We start from the raw sequence: 16,276 nt of genomic DNA, 5'->3' as shown, positions 1-16,276 counted from the left end.
TGTTCCCCCCCCCCCAGTACTGTGAGTCAAGTATGTCTTGTCTTATGTCCCTGTCTGTGGTATGTCTAGTGCTGTCACAGTTGACAGCTGTTCAACATAAAACTGTGGCGAGCCTATAATGTATGCCAATGGGTGGTGAGTTTCTGTATATATGCTTTCACACAAATAAAAATTAAAGTTGAAAAAAAAAAAAAAAGTGTGAATATTTACAGGTGAAAATATAAAACACAAATCTACAAACAAACACAATATACTGTACAAAATGTAATAATTGTGACTACCTCAGAACAGTATATTTGTCTTTTTCTTTTGAGATCTCCTGAGATGGATATAGATAGATAGATACAGAGATAGATAGATACAGAGATAGATAGATACAGAGATAGATAGTGTGGCAGGATGGCCGTGGTAAGTGAGGAGACAACACGACTTTTCTGGTGAAATAGTGCTGGTGGATTTATTTGTCCAAAAAGGGTAACTAAAACAATGGGTACTCTGTCCCTTTAAATGAAAACGTAAACAAAAACCTAACCCCGGTCGGGGCACTGACTAAACAAAAGTGCAGGCTATCTAGAGAGGCGACCAACTTTATTCTTACTCGGCTAGTTCCGCGAATTTGGGTATATCCCGGTGATCTGAGGTTTTGTGCGTTTTTCGGCCGGAGTGTATTGCGTTATTTTCCCGCTGTGTTTTAAACATTTTATTCCCGCTGGCTGCAATACTGCAATGCCGTGTAAAAACACATGGGGGCGTTTGCGAGCTGTTGTCTTTGAAGCCGTCCCCTATAATGAATTGTAATGCAGTATATATACTGTATATATATATATATATACTGTATAACAACAACCCCTATAACCCCTAACATACAGTACTGTACACATACAGTACTGTATATGCACATAAATGATACTATGGGCCGGCGGGGGCGAGATGTGTTTGCAGCAGAGAGAGATCCGCTGCTCTCTCTGCGCAAACATCGGCACATTAAAAATTATTTAAAATACATTTTTATTCCTAGTGTAGATGTGCAGGGGGTCTCGGGAGCTGAACCGCGTTGATTTCAGGTCCGGGGACCCCCTGCTCCCCGAGATACAGCCCCCTTTATGAGGTGCCAGTATCCCTCTGCATCTTAAGGTCCCGATCACGTGACCGCGGCCTGTAAACAAAGAAGAGGGATACCGGCACCCCCTAAAGGGGCCTGTATCTTGGGGAGCAGGGGGTCCGCGGGCCTGAAACCAAAACGTTTCTGCTCCGGAGACCCTCTGCACATGTACAGTATAAATAAAACACACATATAAATAAACACTCGTTCCTTACCTTAGCGGCTATGTGCTATGGTAGCGAAGCAGCATTTCTGTATTTTAATAATATTGTACAGTGAGCAGGGGGTTCCCTGAGCCAGAAATTAATGCTCAGGGGGATCCCTGCTCCTGCACAATATTATTAAAAATACAGAAATGCTGCTTCATTACCATAGCGTATAGCCGCTAAGGCAATGAAGGGGTTAACCCACCGTGCCCGCTTTATTGTGGGTAGCGGGGGTGGGTGAAGGGGTATTTGGCCCTTGGTGTGAGTTTAGGACTTGCGGGGGGGGGTTGCGGGTGCACTTAACCCCTTCACGACCGTAGCAGTTAATACCGCTACGGTCATGAAGGGGTTAACCCCTCCCGCTACCCCCGCAAGCCCTAAACAACCACCGTTGGGGCTAATACCCCCTTCACCCACCCCCACTACCCACAATAAAAAAAATTCACACACAGCAGCCGCCCAAAAAATAAATAAATAAATCTAAATAAATAAATAAATAAATGAATATAAATAAATACATTTGAAATACATTTTTATTCATAGTGTAGATGTGCAGGGGGTCTCCGGAGCTGAACCGCGTTGGTTTCAGGCCCGGGGACCCCCTGCTCCCCGAGATACAGACCCCTTTATGAGGTGCCGGTATCCCTCTGCATTTAAAGATCCCGATCACGTGACCGCGGCCTGTAAACCAAGCAGAGGGATACCGGCACCCCCTAAAGGGGCCTGTATCTCGGGGAGCAGGGGGTCCCCGGGCCTGAAACCAAAATGTTTCTGCACCGGAGACCCTCTGCACATCTACAGTATGAATAAAACACATATATAAATAAACACTCGTTCCTTACCTTAGCGGCTATGTGCTATGGTAAAGAAGCAGCATTTCTGTATTTTTAATAATATTGTACAGTGAGCAGGGGGTTCCCCGAGCCAGAAATTAATGCTCAGGGGACCCCCTGCGCCTGCACAATATTATTAAAAATACAGAAATGCTGCTTCATTACCATAGCTGATAGCCGCTAAGGCAATGAAGGGTTAAGGCAGAATAAACAATAAATACATTACAGACATATTTTTAATGTGTGTTTTAAACCTCCCTGCCTTCACTGTAATCTATGTAAAAAACCCTCCCCCTATTGTGTGTGTTAAGCTTCCCTGCCTTCACTGTAATCTATGTAAAAAACCCTCCCCCTATTGTGTGTTTTAAACCTCCCTGCTTTGACTGTAATCTATGTAAAAAACCCTCCCCCTATTGTGTCTGCTAAACTTCCCTGCTTTGACTAATCTGTGTAAACCCCCCTCCCCCTATTGTGTCAGCTAAATCTCCCTGTTTTTCTGTGAGTGCAGTGTACTGTATGTAAATGTGGGGAGGGGGATCCCGTGTAAATAAAAACACCCACACCCACTACCCACTACCCACCTGCACATGGCCCCTCCACTGCTGCAAAAAAGAGACAAAAATTAAAACATACAAAGTAATGTCCCCTAACCCCTTAATCACCATAGCGGTTATTAACCGCTACAGTCATTAAGGGGTTAACCCACCCTCACCCACCACTCGGGATGCCTACATATCCTCCCACACTAACCCCCCACCCCGTGAGGCCTAACCACCCACCCAATACCCACAAGGGAGGCCTACCCACATACCGTTGGGGAAACCCCCCCCCCCACCCCCAGTACCGTACGGTCACGTGATCGGGACCTTTAAATGCAGAGGGATACCGGCACCTCATTGGGGGTTGTTGTTATACAGTATATATATATATATATATATATATATATATATATATATATATATATATATATATACAGTATATATATACTGCATTACAATTCATGAATTTATGCCATCTGGCGGACACGCGAAGCATTGCAGCCTTTTAAATCCTGAACCATTTTTAATTAACACATCAACCGCGCGTCAGCCGGGCATGACCCCTGGCTGGGAAGGCAAACGCAACGCGGCATGTTCCGGGTGAAAATTGACGCATTCCAGGTACCTGCCATGTACAAACCGGGTATTTGTTAGATTAAAGTCTGCCGCAGCAGTACCTGGCTGGCTAGCTAACCAAGTCCAGCCCAACAATGTTCAACTATACCAGTTGGCTCCTTACCTGGGAGCTTTATTCCCCCTTGGGACAGGATCAATCTGAGAAGCCTTTGGCTGTCTGTCAACACTCCTCTGTCTTCTCTCTGTGCTGAGAGAGACTGCCGCCCCAAAGACATTTCCTCTTCCTGTTTTAAAGCAGGTGAACTAGCTTAATTTGAATCACCTGTGTACTGCTTAATAAGCTGGGTTAACCCCTCGTCTACTGGAAAGCATGCATACTGCCATCTCCTACTAACATATACAGAGTCAATGACCCTGTCACAATAGATACAGAGATAGATAGATACAGAGATAGATAGATACAGAGATAGATAGATAGATAGATAGATAGATAGATAGATAGATAGATAGATAGATAGATAGATAGATAGAGAGATAGAGCGATAGAGAGATAGAGAGATAGAGAGATAGATAGATACAGAGATAGATAGATACAGAGATAGATAGATACAGAGATAGATAGATACAGAGATAGATAGATACAGAGATAGATAGATACAGAGATAGATAGATACAGAGATACAGAGATACAGAGATAGATAGATACAGAGATAGATAGATAGAGAGATAGATAGATAGATAGATAGATAGATAGATAGATAGATAGATAGATAGATAGATAGATAGATAGATAGATAGATAGATAGATAGATACAGAGATAGATAGATAGATACAGAGATAGATACAGAGATAGATACAGAGATAGATACAGAGATAGATAGATACAGAGATAGATAGATAGAGAGATAGATAGATAGATAGATAGATAGATAGATAGATAGATAGATAGATAGATAGATAGATAGATAGATAGATAGATAGATAGATAGATAGATAGATAGATACAGAGATAGATAGATAGATAGATACAGAGATAGATACAGAGATAGATACAGAGATAGATACAGAGATAGATAGATAGATAGATAGATAGATACAGATACACAGAGATACAGAGATACTAGATAGATAGATACAGAGATAGATAGATACAGAGATAGATAGATACAGAGATAGATAGATGCAGAGATAAATGCAGAGATAGATACAGATATAGATAGATAGATACAGATATAGATAGATAGATACAGATATAGATAGATAGATACAGATATAGATAGATAGATAGATAGATAGATAGATAGATAGATAGATAGATAGATAGATAGATAGATAGATAGATAGATACATAGATAGATACATAGATACATAGATACATAGATACATAGATACATAGATACATAGATACATAGATACATAGATACATAGATACATAGATAGATACATAGATACAGAGATAGATAGATACAGAGATAGATAGATGCAGAGATAGATAGATGCAGAGATAAATGCAGAGATAGATACAGATATAGATAGATAGATACAGATATAGATAGATAGATACAGATATAGATAGATAGATAGATAGATACAGATATAGATAGATAGATAGATAGATAGATAGATAGATAGATAGATAGATAGATAGATAGATAGATAGATAGATAGATAGATAGATAGATAGATAGATACAGAGATACAGAGATACAGAGATAGATACAGAGATAGATAGATACAGAGATAGATAGATATAGATAGGTAGAGAGATTGATAGATATACAGTAGATAGATAGCAAGTTGCTCCTGGGATCATAGTGCTGTTGGGATTTTTTCCTCCTATGTATTATCATTAAGTGGAAACACTCGGACTTTATCCTTTTTTGGACTTTATATACTGTTCTGCTTATTGCATTATCTGTCTGGCTTTATTAACCACTTTAATATCTCACTTATTATTAGTTTTGTTAGATTAGTGCAATACTAGTAAATAAAATTAATCTATGTGTCTATATTTTAGTTTAACACTTATTCACTTAACTTAGTAGCGCTACTTTTTGTGTGTGTTTCTATATATATATCTAATGAAGTGTACAGAGTACACAGAAAGGTCCCAAATGACAGCGCACCGCAGACCAGAGTTACATTATATGTCCATATATATATGTCCATATATATAGGTTATAGGTCCATATGTGCGACTAAACAAACAGTTAAAATAATGTTATTACAAATATACGGATAAAAACGTGAATCCTAAATCTCTAGAATGAGAGATATAATGACACCTAACTAGAGCCTGTGTATATAATCTATACTAGTGAAAGAACCAATCAGATCATGGTGCAGTGAATAAGTACTTCTGCAGCAATGTACAGATACAGTAGTAGCCTTTCAGTGGTATAACTTAGGTCAAGACAGGGGGCCTATACTGCACCGACACACTTTATTCGAGCAAATACCCAGTATGTACCTGGCAGATACCTGGAATGCGCCGCTCCTCACCTCTGACAAGCCCCGTTGCGTTTGCCTTCCCAGCCTGGGTTCATGCCTGGCTGACGGGCGGCTGATCTGTTAAATGATAATGATTAGGATTTAATAGGCTGCAATGCTTCGCGTGTCTACCAGATGGCATAAATTCATGAATTGTAATGCAGTATATATATATATACTGTGCAGTATTGCAGCCAGCGGGAATAAAATGCTTCAATCCCTGCCTGGAAAATACCTCAATGCACTCGGGCAGAAAACAGTCACAAACCTCAATACACCCGGGTATACCCGAATTCGTGGGACTAGCCGAGCTCGAATAAAGTGTGTCGCCAGTGTAGGTATAAACCACATGGAAGCGTTAAGTAACCCCTTAGTGGAATAGTTTAATGATATACATAGAACAAAATCCTCTCGAAATAATTGTGGGGGAGAGATATTAATATATCAATTTATTGTCCCTAAGTGCACAAGAGGAGATGTTCTGCTGAGGAGAGAACTAGGTAATGTATATTGTGATAATTCTAAAAGGCTATACTTATACTGCTGATAGTCTAGTCTCCTAATATGGATGTTTAATGTAATATCTGATGCTATTGTTAGTATAGCTCGCAGATGTACTAAGATGATACTATGTACAAGATTGAGTGCACACGTAGGGTGTTGAACCTCACTGTATCATACTGGCAGTGCAGTGTGTTAAGGTTATTGAAGTATGGAATAATCGGCAATACAGCTTGTCGGTATTTGCGCAGTCACGTGATATGTTGACTGTATAATATATACCCCTTCAATAGCAGTGCTGTGCGTATGGTACATGTCACAAATAGATTTGCAGCATATATGTTAGTGGCTATAGCTTAGTGGTAAAGCCATCCTAAAGCACAGCATGGGTTAAAAGCTACCAGAACTTCACGTATATATTCTAGCTTGAAAGTCTGATAGGATCACGTGATTCGTAGAGTACGTCATATGTAACTGGCTGTAGCAGTGTTATGGGTACTGTATATAGCGTATGTTGGTTTTCGATACAGAAATCTATTGCTATAGCATGGTAATCAAGCCACGATGTTGCGTGGCATAGGTAAATTGCTGCTATATTTTTTTATTATTATAAAGGCCCTTCAGTATAGATATCTGTGGAGCACTCGCGGGATCCACGAGGTCTCCCGGTGCACCGTCCGGTGCCTGCCGTCAGATACACCGGGCCACGGCAACCCCCAGCCAAGAGTCACTAAACAGGTACATTAAAATACTTCATTACAGTAATTTCTAAGTTCGATCGTAATGAACTGGTAAGAGGAGATACAGGAGACACACTACGCTGTGTGTTAGTATTTGTGGAGGTTCAATCGGGAATTCCCGTTGATATACACAGCCCTTAGGTAGAGAACATGAATAAAGAGTTTAATAATAATAACACCATGTCAGCTATGACCGACGTACGTTTCGTCGCTTAGTGATTGGAAACTCACAAACGGCCAACAATTTATGCCCTTAAATTGTTGGCCGTATTTGAGTTTCCAATCTCTTTTAAATGTATTTGTTAATAAAACGGTGTTATACTATATTTCCCTTCTCTTCCCTAATTTGAGGTATCATCAGGAAGTCTCCCCTATCCCTACTGGAGAATTATTGTCTAATGTAAGTGTGTTCCCACTGAAAACCTACTTATATGATTCATTGTTTTAACTATCCCTGATTGTGGTCCCTCTCTCTGTTTATTATTGCATGTGTCCCGGAGTCACAAGTGGAACCACGCGCCGGAGGATCCTTTTTCTTTGTGATAGGTAGGTAGACAGATCTATCTATCTATCCATCTCTACCTACCTCTATATCTATCTCTATATCTATCTATCTTTAGAGAGAGATAGAGAGCGATAGAGAGCGATAGAGAGAGATAGAGATAGAGAGAGATAGAGAGAGATAGAGAGAGAGAGATACAGTTGTGTGAAAAAGAAAGTACACCCTCTGATTTCTATGGTTTTACATATCAGGACATAATAACAATCATCTGTTCCGTAGCAGGTCTTAAAATTAGGTAAATATAACCTCAGATTAACAACAACACGACATATTACACTGTGTCATGATTTATTTAACAAAAATAAAGCCAAAATGGAGAAGCTATGTGTAAAAAACTATACATCCTTACTGCTTCCATAGGAATTATGATGCTAAGTAACAGACAGGTGCTGCTAATCAAATGCCCTTGATTAATTGATCATCATCAAGTGTGACCACCTCTATAAAAGCCGAAGTTTTAGCAGTTTGCAGGTCTGGAGCATTCAGGTGTGTGTTACCACAATGCCAAGGAGGAAAGACATCAGCAATGATCTTAGAGAAGCAATTGTTGTTGCCCATCAATCTGGGAAGGGTTATAAGGCTATTTTCAAACAATATAAAGCCCATCATTCTACAGTGAGAAAGATTATTCAAAAGTGGAAAACATTCAAGACAGTTGCCAATCTTCCCAGGAGTGGACATCCCAGCAAATTCACCCCAAGGTCAGACCGTGCAATGCTCAGAGAAATTGCAAAAAAACCAAGAGTTACATCTCAGACTCTACAGGCCTCAGTTAGCATGTTAAATGTTAAAGTTCATGACAGTACAATTAGAAAAAGACTGAACAAGTATAGTTTGTTTGGAAGGGTTGCCAGGAGAAAGCCTCTGCTCTCTAAAAAGAACATGGCAGCACGGCTTAGGTTTGCAAAGTTGCATCTGAACAAACCACAGACTTCTGAAACAATGTCCTTTGGACAGACGAGACCAAAGTGGAGATGTTTAGCCATAATGCACAGCGCCACGTTTGGCGAAAACACAGCATATCAGCACAAACACCTCATACCAACTGTCAACTGTCAAGCACGGTGGTGCAGGGGTGATGATTTGGGCTTGTTTTGCAGCCACAGGACCTGGGAACCTTGCAGTCATTGAGTCGACCATGAACTCCTCCGTATACCAAAGTATTCTAGAGTCAAATGTGAGGATGTCTGTCCGACAGCTAAAGCTTGGCCGAAATTGGGTCATGCAACAGGACAATGATCCCAAGCACACCAGCAAATCTACAACAGAATGGCTGAAAAAGAAAAGAATGAAGGTGTTGCAATGGCCCAGTCAAAGTCCAGACCTCAACCCGATTGAAATGCTGTGGCTGGACCTTAAGAGAGCTGTACATAAACAAATGCCCACAAACCTCAATGAACTGAAGCAACGTTATAAAGAAGAGTGGGCCAAAATTCCTCCACAATGATGTGAGAGACTGATAAAGTCATACAGAAAATGATTACTTCAAGTTATTGCTGCTAAAGGTTGTTCTACGAGCTATTGAATCATAAGGTATACTTAGTTTTTCACACGGTTTCTCCATTTTGGCTTTATTTTTGTTAAATAAATCATGACCCGGTGTAATATGTTGTGTTGTTGTTCATCTGAGGATGTATTTACCTAATTTTAAGACCTGCTAAGGAACAGATGAATGTTATTATGTCCTGATATGTAAAACCATAGAATTCAAAGAGGATGTACTTTCTTTTTCACACAACTGTATATAGAACGATAGATAGAGATAGATAAGAGATATAGCGAGAGATAGATAGAGATCGAGAGATAGAGATACTGTAGATAGAGATAGTTTGCTTTGTTTCGTGTTATCCAGCTTGCCTGCCCTTTCTCCTCAGTTCGGCCATTTTGGTAACTGGCAGCCTGCAACTTAAGGCTACAGTTCTCAGTGGGAGTCGCCTAGCAAAGTTCTGTTTGCTGCAGATCTGGTTGATCTTCGCTGTCACGCATTACCCATTCGCCTATTTGGAATCCCTGTTGCTGACCCCGACCTGACTACCTTCTGCCTGCTCTGACCTTTTGCCTGTCGCCTGGACTCTGCACCACTGCCACCAGCCCTGACCTCTGTCTGCTTACCGACTACGGATACTCTAACATGTCTCTGTCCCTGGGCTCTGGTCAGTTAATTTGCATTCCTACCTCAGCCCTGCGGGTCTGCTTCCTGATCGGAGATAAGCATAGTCACAGATAGAGATATATAAATAGAGATATCTATACAGTGTATATAAATATATAATATATATATATATATATTTCTAGGTGGCACCTCCCTTTAGAGTAAAGTACTTAGGACCCAGAATCCTACACAACTTTTTAGGTTCACCCTAGGAGCTACAACTCCTAGTAAGGTTCAAAGTTACTAACAGGACACGCCTCACCCTGAGAGAGAGGCAGAGCTGCCTGTGAGATGTGTGGGAAGGTAAATTAGGCTAATTTAGGATTTAGTGCAGGTATAAACCTGTGTCAGTTTAACCAGTAAGATGGGTAGCCACCCAGAGTAGTTAGGGTTAAAGATCTGTTTAGCCAGAACATTAAGAAAAGGTAGGATTTTTCTTTATTTTGCATGTTTGTTTATTTGAATTCTCCACTCTTTGTTTAAAAATAAATATAAGCCTCAAATCCCAAGTTTCTCTGATTCCTTTCCCTAGAAGACTGTTCTAAGGACCCTCACACAGATGGACATGTCACAGTATCTTTTTTAATGAATTTACCTAAAAAATGCCCAAAGTGTAACAATGGATCAGTTAAGTGAGAATAACATTTAACATACGTTCTTTGTAAGTGAAGACGCACAAAATGTTACTTAATTCCACGTGAAACTCTCCTGTGGTTTATAGTTTGGAATAACTATTAAATCATTAAACATGACTAATTAAAATGTTTTTTAAGATTGCTGCAGTTCTGCCCACATTGTGATATGAACCTCTTACTGGAACCCAACATAAGAAGTACCTTTATATACAGTATATATACACATCTAAAAGCAGTTTCTACTCACTTTTCCTCTTGCATTCTGGATAGGTCAGTTCTCCTTTGGTACAATTTCCTTTCAGAGCAGAGTGACTGTAAAATCCTTGTTTACATATAAATTGAACTATTTCCCCATCTCCATAATACCCTTCGTTGTCATGTATCGGGTCCAGTTCCAAAAAGTTCTCATCAACTTTCTCTTGATAAAGGCGACAAGTTTCTAGAATATATAAGTGCACACGTTAATAAACACTCAAAATTAAAATCAAGTACAATAAAGCTCTTCCATCTGTCTTGTAATTTCCATTTATAGAACTGACAAATACAAGTTCAGTTAAAGCCATTAATGATAAATAGCACTCATATTGTGTAATGTAGGATACAGCACCCACACCTTCCCCATCCTTCATAGCAACTCTCGGGGATTTACATATAGCTTCACTCACTCATGGAAAGAGCTAGACTATGGCTCCTAGTCTACTTTTCGATATATACATACATATGTTTATAGTGAAACTATCTTAATAAGTTAAAAATTAGTGGAGTTTGCACGTGGAAAAGGTGTGTGTCTCACACCCTTCCACCACTGGGGACCGGACGTCACTGCCACGGGGACTACAGTATACTATTACAGATGGGCCAATCTTTTATGCAGATTATAATTCGAGGTGGATTGGCCGGTTTCTATGAGCTGCAGAATTCTGCGGATCAATCTCAAAGTGAAATCCGACTTTTCCTTCCACCACTGACAATCCACATGGCGGATTATTAAAAATCCGCACTCTGATAAAATACATGAGAGAGAGTGGATTTTCAATCCGCCATGCAGAGTTCAGATTCAATATGGAATTGTATTCAATAGCGGATTCGGTTTAATCCTTTCAGATTTTTTAGTACCCGATCCGCGGATGGATTTTGGTTGGAGGATTGGATTTGGTCTGGAAGATCTGGGAAAGGGATTTGGACCAGTTTGCCCCTCTCTATATACTGTACATCAGTAGCGGCACCGCACAGTGAGACAGAATTCCTATATTATCTGTCAGACCCTGCACACAGTGTGAGGACTTTAACACATTTCCTAAAACAAATTGATGCATTTTATCATCGTTTGGGTATCAAGTAACTTCTATTACTGCTCCATACACACCAGATATTACTCTATACACACACACTAGATGTTGCTCAATACACACACACACTAGATATTGCTCTACAGTATACACACAGTCACTAGATATTGCTCCATACACATACTCACTAGATATTTCTCCATACACACACACACTAGATATTGCTCCATACACATACTCACTAGATATTGCTCCATACACATACTCACTAGATATTGCTCCATACACACACACACACACTAGATATTGCTCCATACACATACTCACTAGATATTGCTCTATACACATACTCACTAGATATTGCTCCATACACATACTCACTAGATATTGCTCCATACACACACACACTAGATATTGCTCCATACACCTACTCACTACTCACTAGATATTACTCCATACACCTACTCACTAGATATTGCTCCATACACAGGCTAAACAGATATTACTTCATACACTCAACTGATATTACTCCACATAAATACTCCCAAGTATTGTGCGCTGCCGCAAATGGAACTTAAAAACAGGAAAATATAACATTACTTACGCCCGGTAAAACACCTGGGATATATCATTTTTCCATTGCTGCATTCGCCCTTTAGAGAAGCCGGTCGATATGGTCGATTCGATCCCGACTTGCACTTAAAATTTACTTCTGAGCCGTGTTTATGAGTTTTACTCATATCCTCAGATAATTGCAATTCTACATTTTTCCGGCCGAGTTCTTCCTTGGAAATTTTACACGACTCTGCAAAATAACACAATTTGGGTATGTTTCACAGTTTAGGACAATTATTTAATTTGATTAAGCAGGTTCTCTTTGTACTTACCAAGACATTGTGGTGGTTCGGACCACTGACCATTATCACATTTAACGTTTATAGACCCCGCCAGCACAGTATCCTCTCTGCACTCAAATTCAACCGATGCCCCCGAATCATAACTGCGCTGTGCTTCAGTTTTAAGTTTTCCATTTGCAACCACAGGGGCAGACTTACACTTTTCTACAATTATGAAGAAAAGATAAAAGACAAATACAATAAATGATAAGGCCCCAATCACTATTGTAGTTTATGAGTAACCCCTGAAGTGTTACTACATTGTCAAACAATGGCAATTATTCTTGCTGTGTTTAACAGTGCAATAATTCGTTAAAAAGGTGAAATGAGTGAGCACATTCTTCAGTGTTAGCTTCAATCACTAGTGCACAAACATACAGTATGCTCACTATATTATCAGTGGTACTAAGAAACTACAGTGCCACGCATTACAGGAGAATGTCCACTTATTCACTGGAATAGTCTTGCTCAACCAAAGTGTGGAATTAAGAGTGCCTAGGCAATATGTTTTGGAAATACTAGATTGGTGCAAGCACAGAAACAGAAATCCTATAGTGACGCACACCTCAAATGTTGAATGGCTTCACATAAAAAAATAACTTTTAAAAGTAAATACAGGAAGGCCCCGCTTCTCGGCACTTCGTTATCCGGCGTTCCGCCTATCCGGCGGCGCCGAGAAGGGGGCCGCCATAGTTAAACTGCATTCGCGCATGCGCAGAACGGGCGGTTGCGCCCAGCGCGCATATGCAGACCGTAGTTCTGCGCGCGCAGACCATAGGCCACGCTTGCGCAGAACGGCGAAAAACGCCATTCTGTGCATGCAGGGAACTGAAAATCGCCGGATCCGCTTTCCGGCGATTTTCACTTTACGGCAGGGCCCTGGAACGGAACCCGCCGTATACCCGGGGCCCTGCTGTAAATAAATTGGAGACTGATTACGGTACGTATAGTGTTCTGTAAATAGCTTATGCCAAACAGATATAATAACTTTATTTCATATAGCGCTTTTCTCCCCAATTACAGCATAGTGTTGTACATAGCACGTAGGAATGTTACAGACACAGTACATGAAATACACATACATACAATGTGTACTGAGAACCCTACACTGAAGTGGACATACTGTATAGTGAATTACAATATAAAATCTGAGCTGTCTCTGAAGTATGCGAGTCCTCAATTGGTAATTGCAGCTGATTGCTACAGTATATACTTAAGGGCAAAGAAGTTGAAAGTGTGTACATCCAGTTTAATTCAAGTATATCCCTTATAAGTCATGCTTTATCGTAGTCTTGTAACTCCCTGTAGTATTTGTTTGATAAATTATGGCTGTATTAGTCCAAATGTATAAGATAGAAAGTATAGAGGAATATAATGGATAAATGAAATGGAGGACTCTAAGGAGAGTGTCACGGTACTGACAGGAGGAGATATATCTATGCTATTATTGTAAATCAGTAGCCCCGCGATACAGTATCACTAGGAAGTTCAGACATACTAATTACTCAATATCTTTAAGCCAATAGGATTTAGTACTAAGTAATCAATTATATCTCTAACTCTAAAACTATATAGTACATATGCTTCAGAGCCTCAGACCCCAGATGCGGGCTCGTACTGCTGCGCCAGCCTTTATTCTAAAACTTCACGGAGCCGTTGTCGTTGCATCTCCTGTATTCCACGCGCTATAAATGTCTCTCCCCCTCCACCTCGATGCTGCTCATCTTGGCATGTGATGCCATGTCTAAGACCCGACGTACGTTTCACTGATTATCTCAGCTTCTTCTCATTACCATATTTCAACTCTTCTAATAAACCCTGTTCTCCTTCTATAAAAATTGTGCTAAAATATTTATAGTAGTACAATTATAATCCCGCACCATAATCAGGTCCTACTTGCAAATAGATTATTACATGTTTAAGCATCGTTGTAGTTTGGGAAGAGATTGGAGAGAGTGTTGCCCCAAACTCAAACATCTCTCTCAGGTCTCCTGAATGTTCCAGGGACCCTCACCGTCCTGTACCAAACTTCTGCTGTGAGGAACAAGAGATCTGACTTGTTCCTGCTGAATCGTTCTAATAAAAGGCGTTTAAGCACTGCTGCCCTGAAGTTGATTAAATACTCAATGAGACCCGTATTGATCTATCATTCACCCTCCCCCCAGACTCTGTAGGAATGACCGGAGCGGCAGCAATGGACAGGTGGACAGCTCTGAGCTCTGGAAGGAGGAGAGAGTATAATGGACATGGGCACTTTAATTACACTCATACCAATTTCCCTTAATGGGATCAGTAAGGATACACATCTTTACTTAATAGAGTGGGGCAGCTGTTTAAAGATTGAGGGGCCTATGCACCGATAAGCCACTTATCGCCAAAAAAGCCTACAGCGATTCAGTAAACCCCGATAAGCCGGTGATAAGAGCAAAAATTGGCGGGTTTTTTTGGCAAAAAAACCCGCAAAACGCGCGCCGACAAGCCGCTTATCACCAGTTTCTCAAACTCGCGGTATTCAAGTAGCTCCGATCAGCTTATCGAGGCTGATCACAACTCTAGAATTGAGATTCTCTCCAAATCGCCTCGCCAGGAAAAGTTGGCAAGAAGGTGGTGAGGAGTTGCCGAGAAGCAGCGAGACGGCACTTTGGAATTGCTGCCGGGAGACTCCGGCGCTGATATCCCTGGCATGAATCACACGCAATAAAAATGCATTTACAGGCCACTTCATTACCTTAGCGGATATCCGCTAAGGCAAAGAAGGGTTTAAGGGAGAACAGGAGCTTTATTGGGGGCAGAGGGGGTGAGTGAAGGGGGTACTTGGCCTTTCACTCACACCGTCTTAGCCAATAAACATAACAATATGTAATAAGCACCAATACACAACCCACCCCCTGTACCCCCACATAAAACCATATTTAATTTTTCATACACTTAATTGATACTAGAGGCTGGTGGGTGTCCCCGGTTGGTACTCGTGGCTGTATGGGGTCCCAGGTGATCCCCGTGGGTGGACCCGCTGGTGTTTTGGGATCCTCGGGTGGTTCCCACGTGTATCTGTGGGCCTCCCAGTGGTCCCCGCAGGGGTCCCCGGGTGGTTCCCACGGGGTCTGGGGGCCATCGGGTGGTCCCCCCGGGGGTCCGGGGGCCAAACAAGTGGTCCCCGGTTGGTCCTCTTGGGTGTCCGGGGGTCCTCAGATGGTCCCTGTGGGTGTCCAGGGGTCCTCTGGTGGTGTCCGGGGGTCCCCGCTGGCATTCAGTACCAACCCTATTGTAAAATAAATAAAGATGGCCTACATTTCAATAAATACACCTGCTCCCCCACCCCCAAACACATTCAGTACTGTAATGGGCAAAATAACTATTATCCAGATATGGATAATAGCTAATTTGCCCATTATTAAATCAAGCATTAGCCATTCAGCATAAGTAAAGTAAATAAAACCGTTCTACTTACCCCTGGTGTCCTTGTCAGCATACAGCAGGGCCATGTCCTCCATTGCCAGAAAGAATACATAAAAAATACCATCTAATGGACCCTACCCCCTTAATCACCTTAGCAGTTAATAACCACTATAGTAACTAAGGGATTAACCCCTGTCCCCCACTACCCACCAGGGAGCCCTAACCACCCACCCCAGACCCACTATACCCACCCTGTACCCATTGAATGGCATAGTAGTACATCAACCCATATAATACTGGCATGATAAGCTACAGATGAAGCCACCAGTATTAGAACTCTTGCCTGGGAAATTCT

At 41.2% G+C, this 16,276-nt stretch overlaps 1 protein-coding gene across 21 annotated transcripts in view; it reads right to left on the bottom strand.

Annotated features, from left to right (window-relative positions):
• LOC142503955 (complement factor H-like) overlaps positions 1–16,276 on the bottom strand; it is a 721,803-nt gene that overhangs the window by 339,251 nt on the left and 366,276 nt on the right. For 18 of the 21 annotated variants that reach the window (XM_075616940.1, XM_075616959.1, XM_075616939.1 and 15 more), the window contains 3 exons: positions 12,514–12,687; positions 12,231–12,431; positions 10,585–10,776 (listed from right to left, as the gene is read on the bottom strand). The exons of 2 other annotated variants lie outside the window; for them this stretch is intronic. In XM_075616940.1, the coding sequence (XP_075473055.1) occupies positions 10,585–10,776; positions 12,231–12,431; positions 12,514–12,687 (567 nt within the window). The remainder of the gene's footprint in view (positions 1–10,584; positions 10,777–12,230; positions 12,432–12,513; positions 12,688–16,276) is intronic. One more of the 21 variants, XM_075616947.1, reaches the window with a different exon arrangement.

Source organism: Ascaphus truei, chromosome 10, assembly GCF_040206685.1.
Source record: "Ascaphus truei isolate aAscTru1 chromosome 10, aAscTru1.hap1, whole genome shotgun sequence".
Classification (NCBI taxonomy): Eukaryota; Metazoa; Chordata; class Amphibia; order Anura; family Ascaphidae; genus Ascaphus; species Ascaphus truei.
The sequence above is the reverse complement of the archived record's forward strand: the minus strand, read 5'-3'. Positions and strand labels throughout refer to the sequence as shown.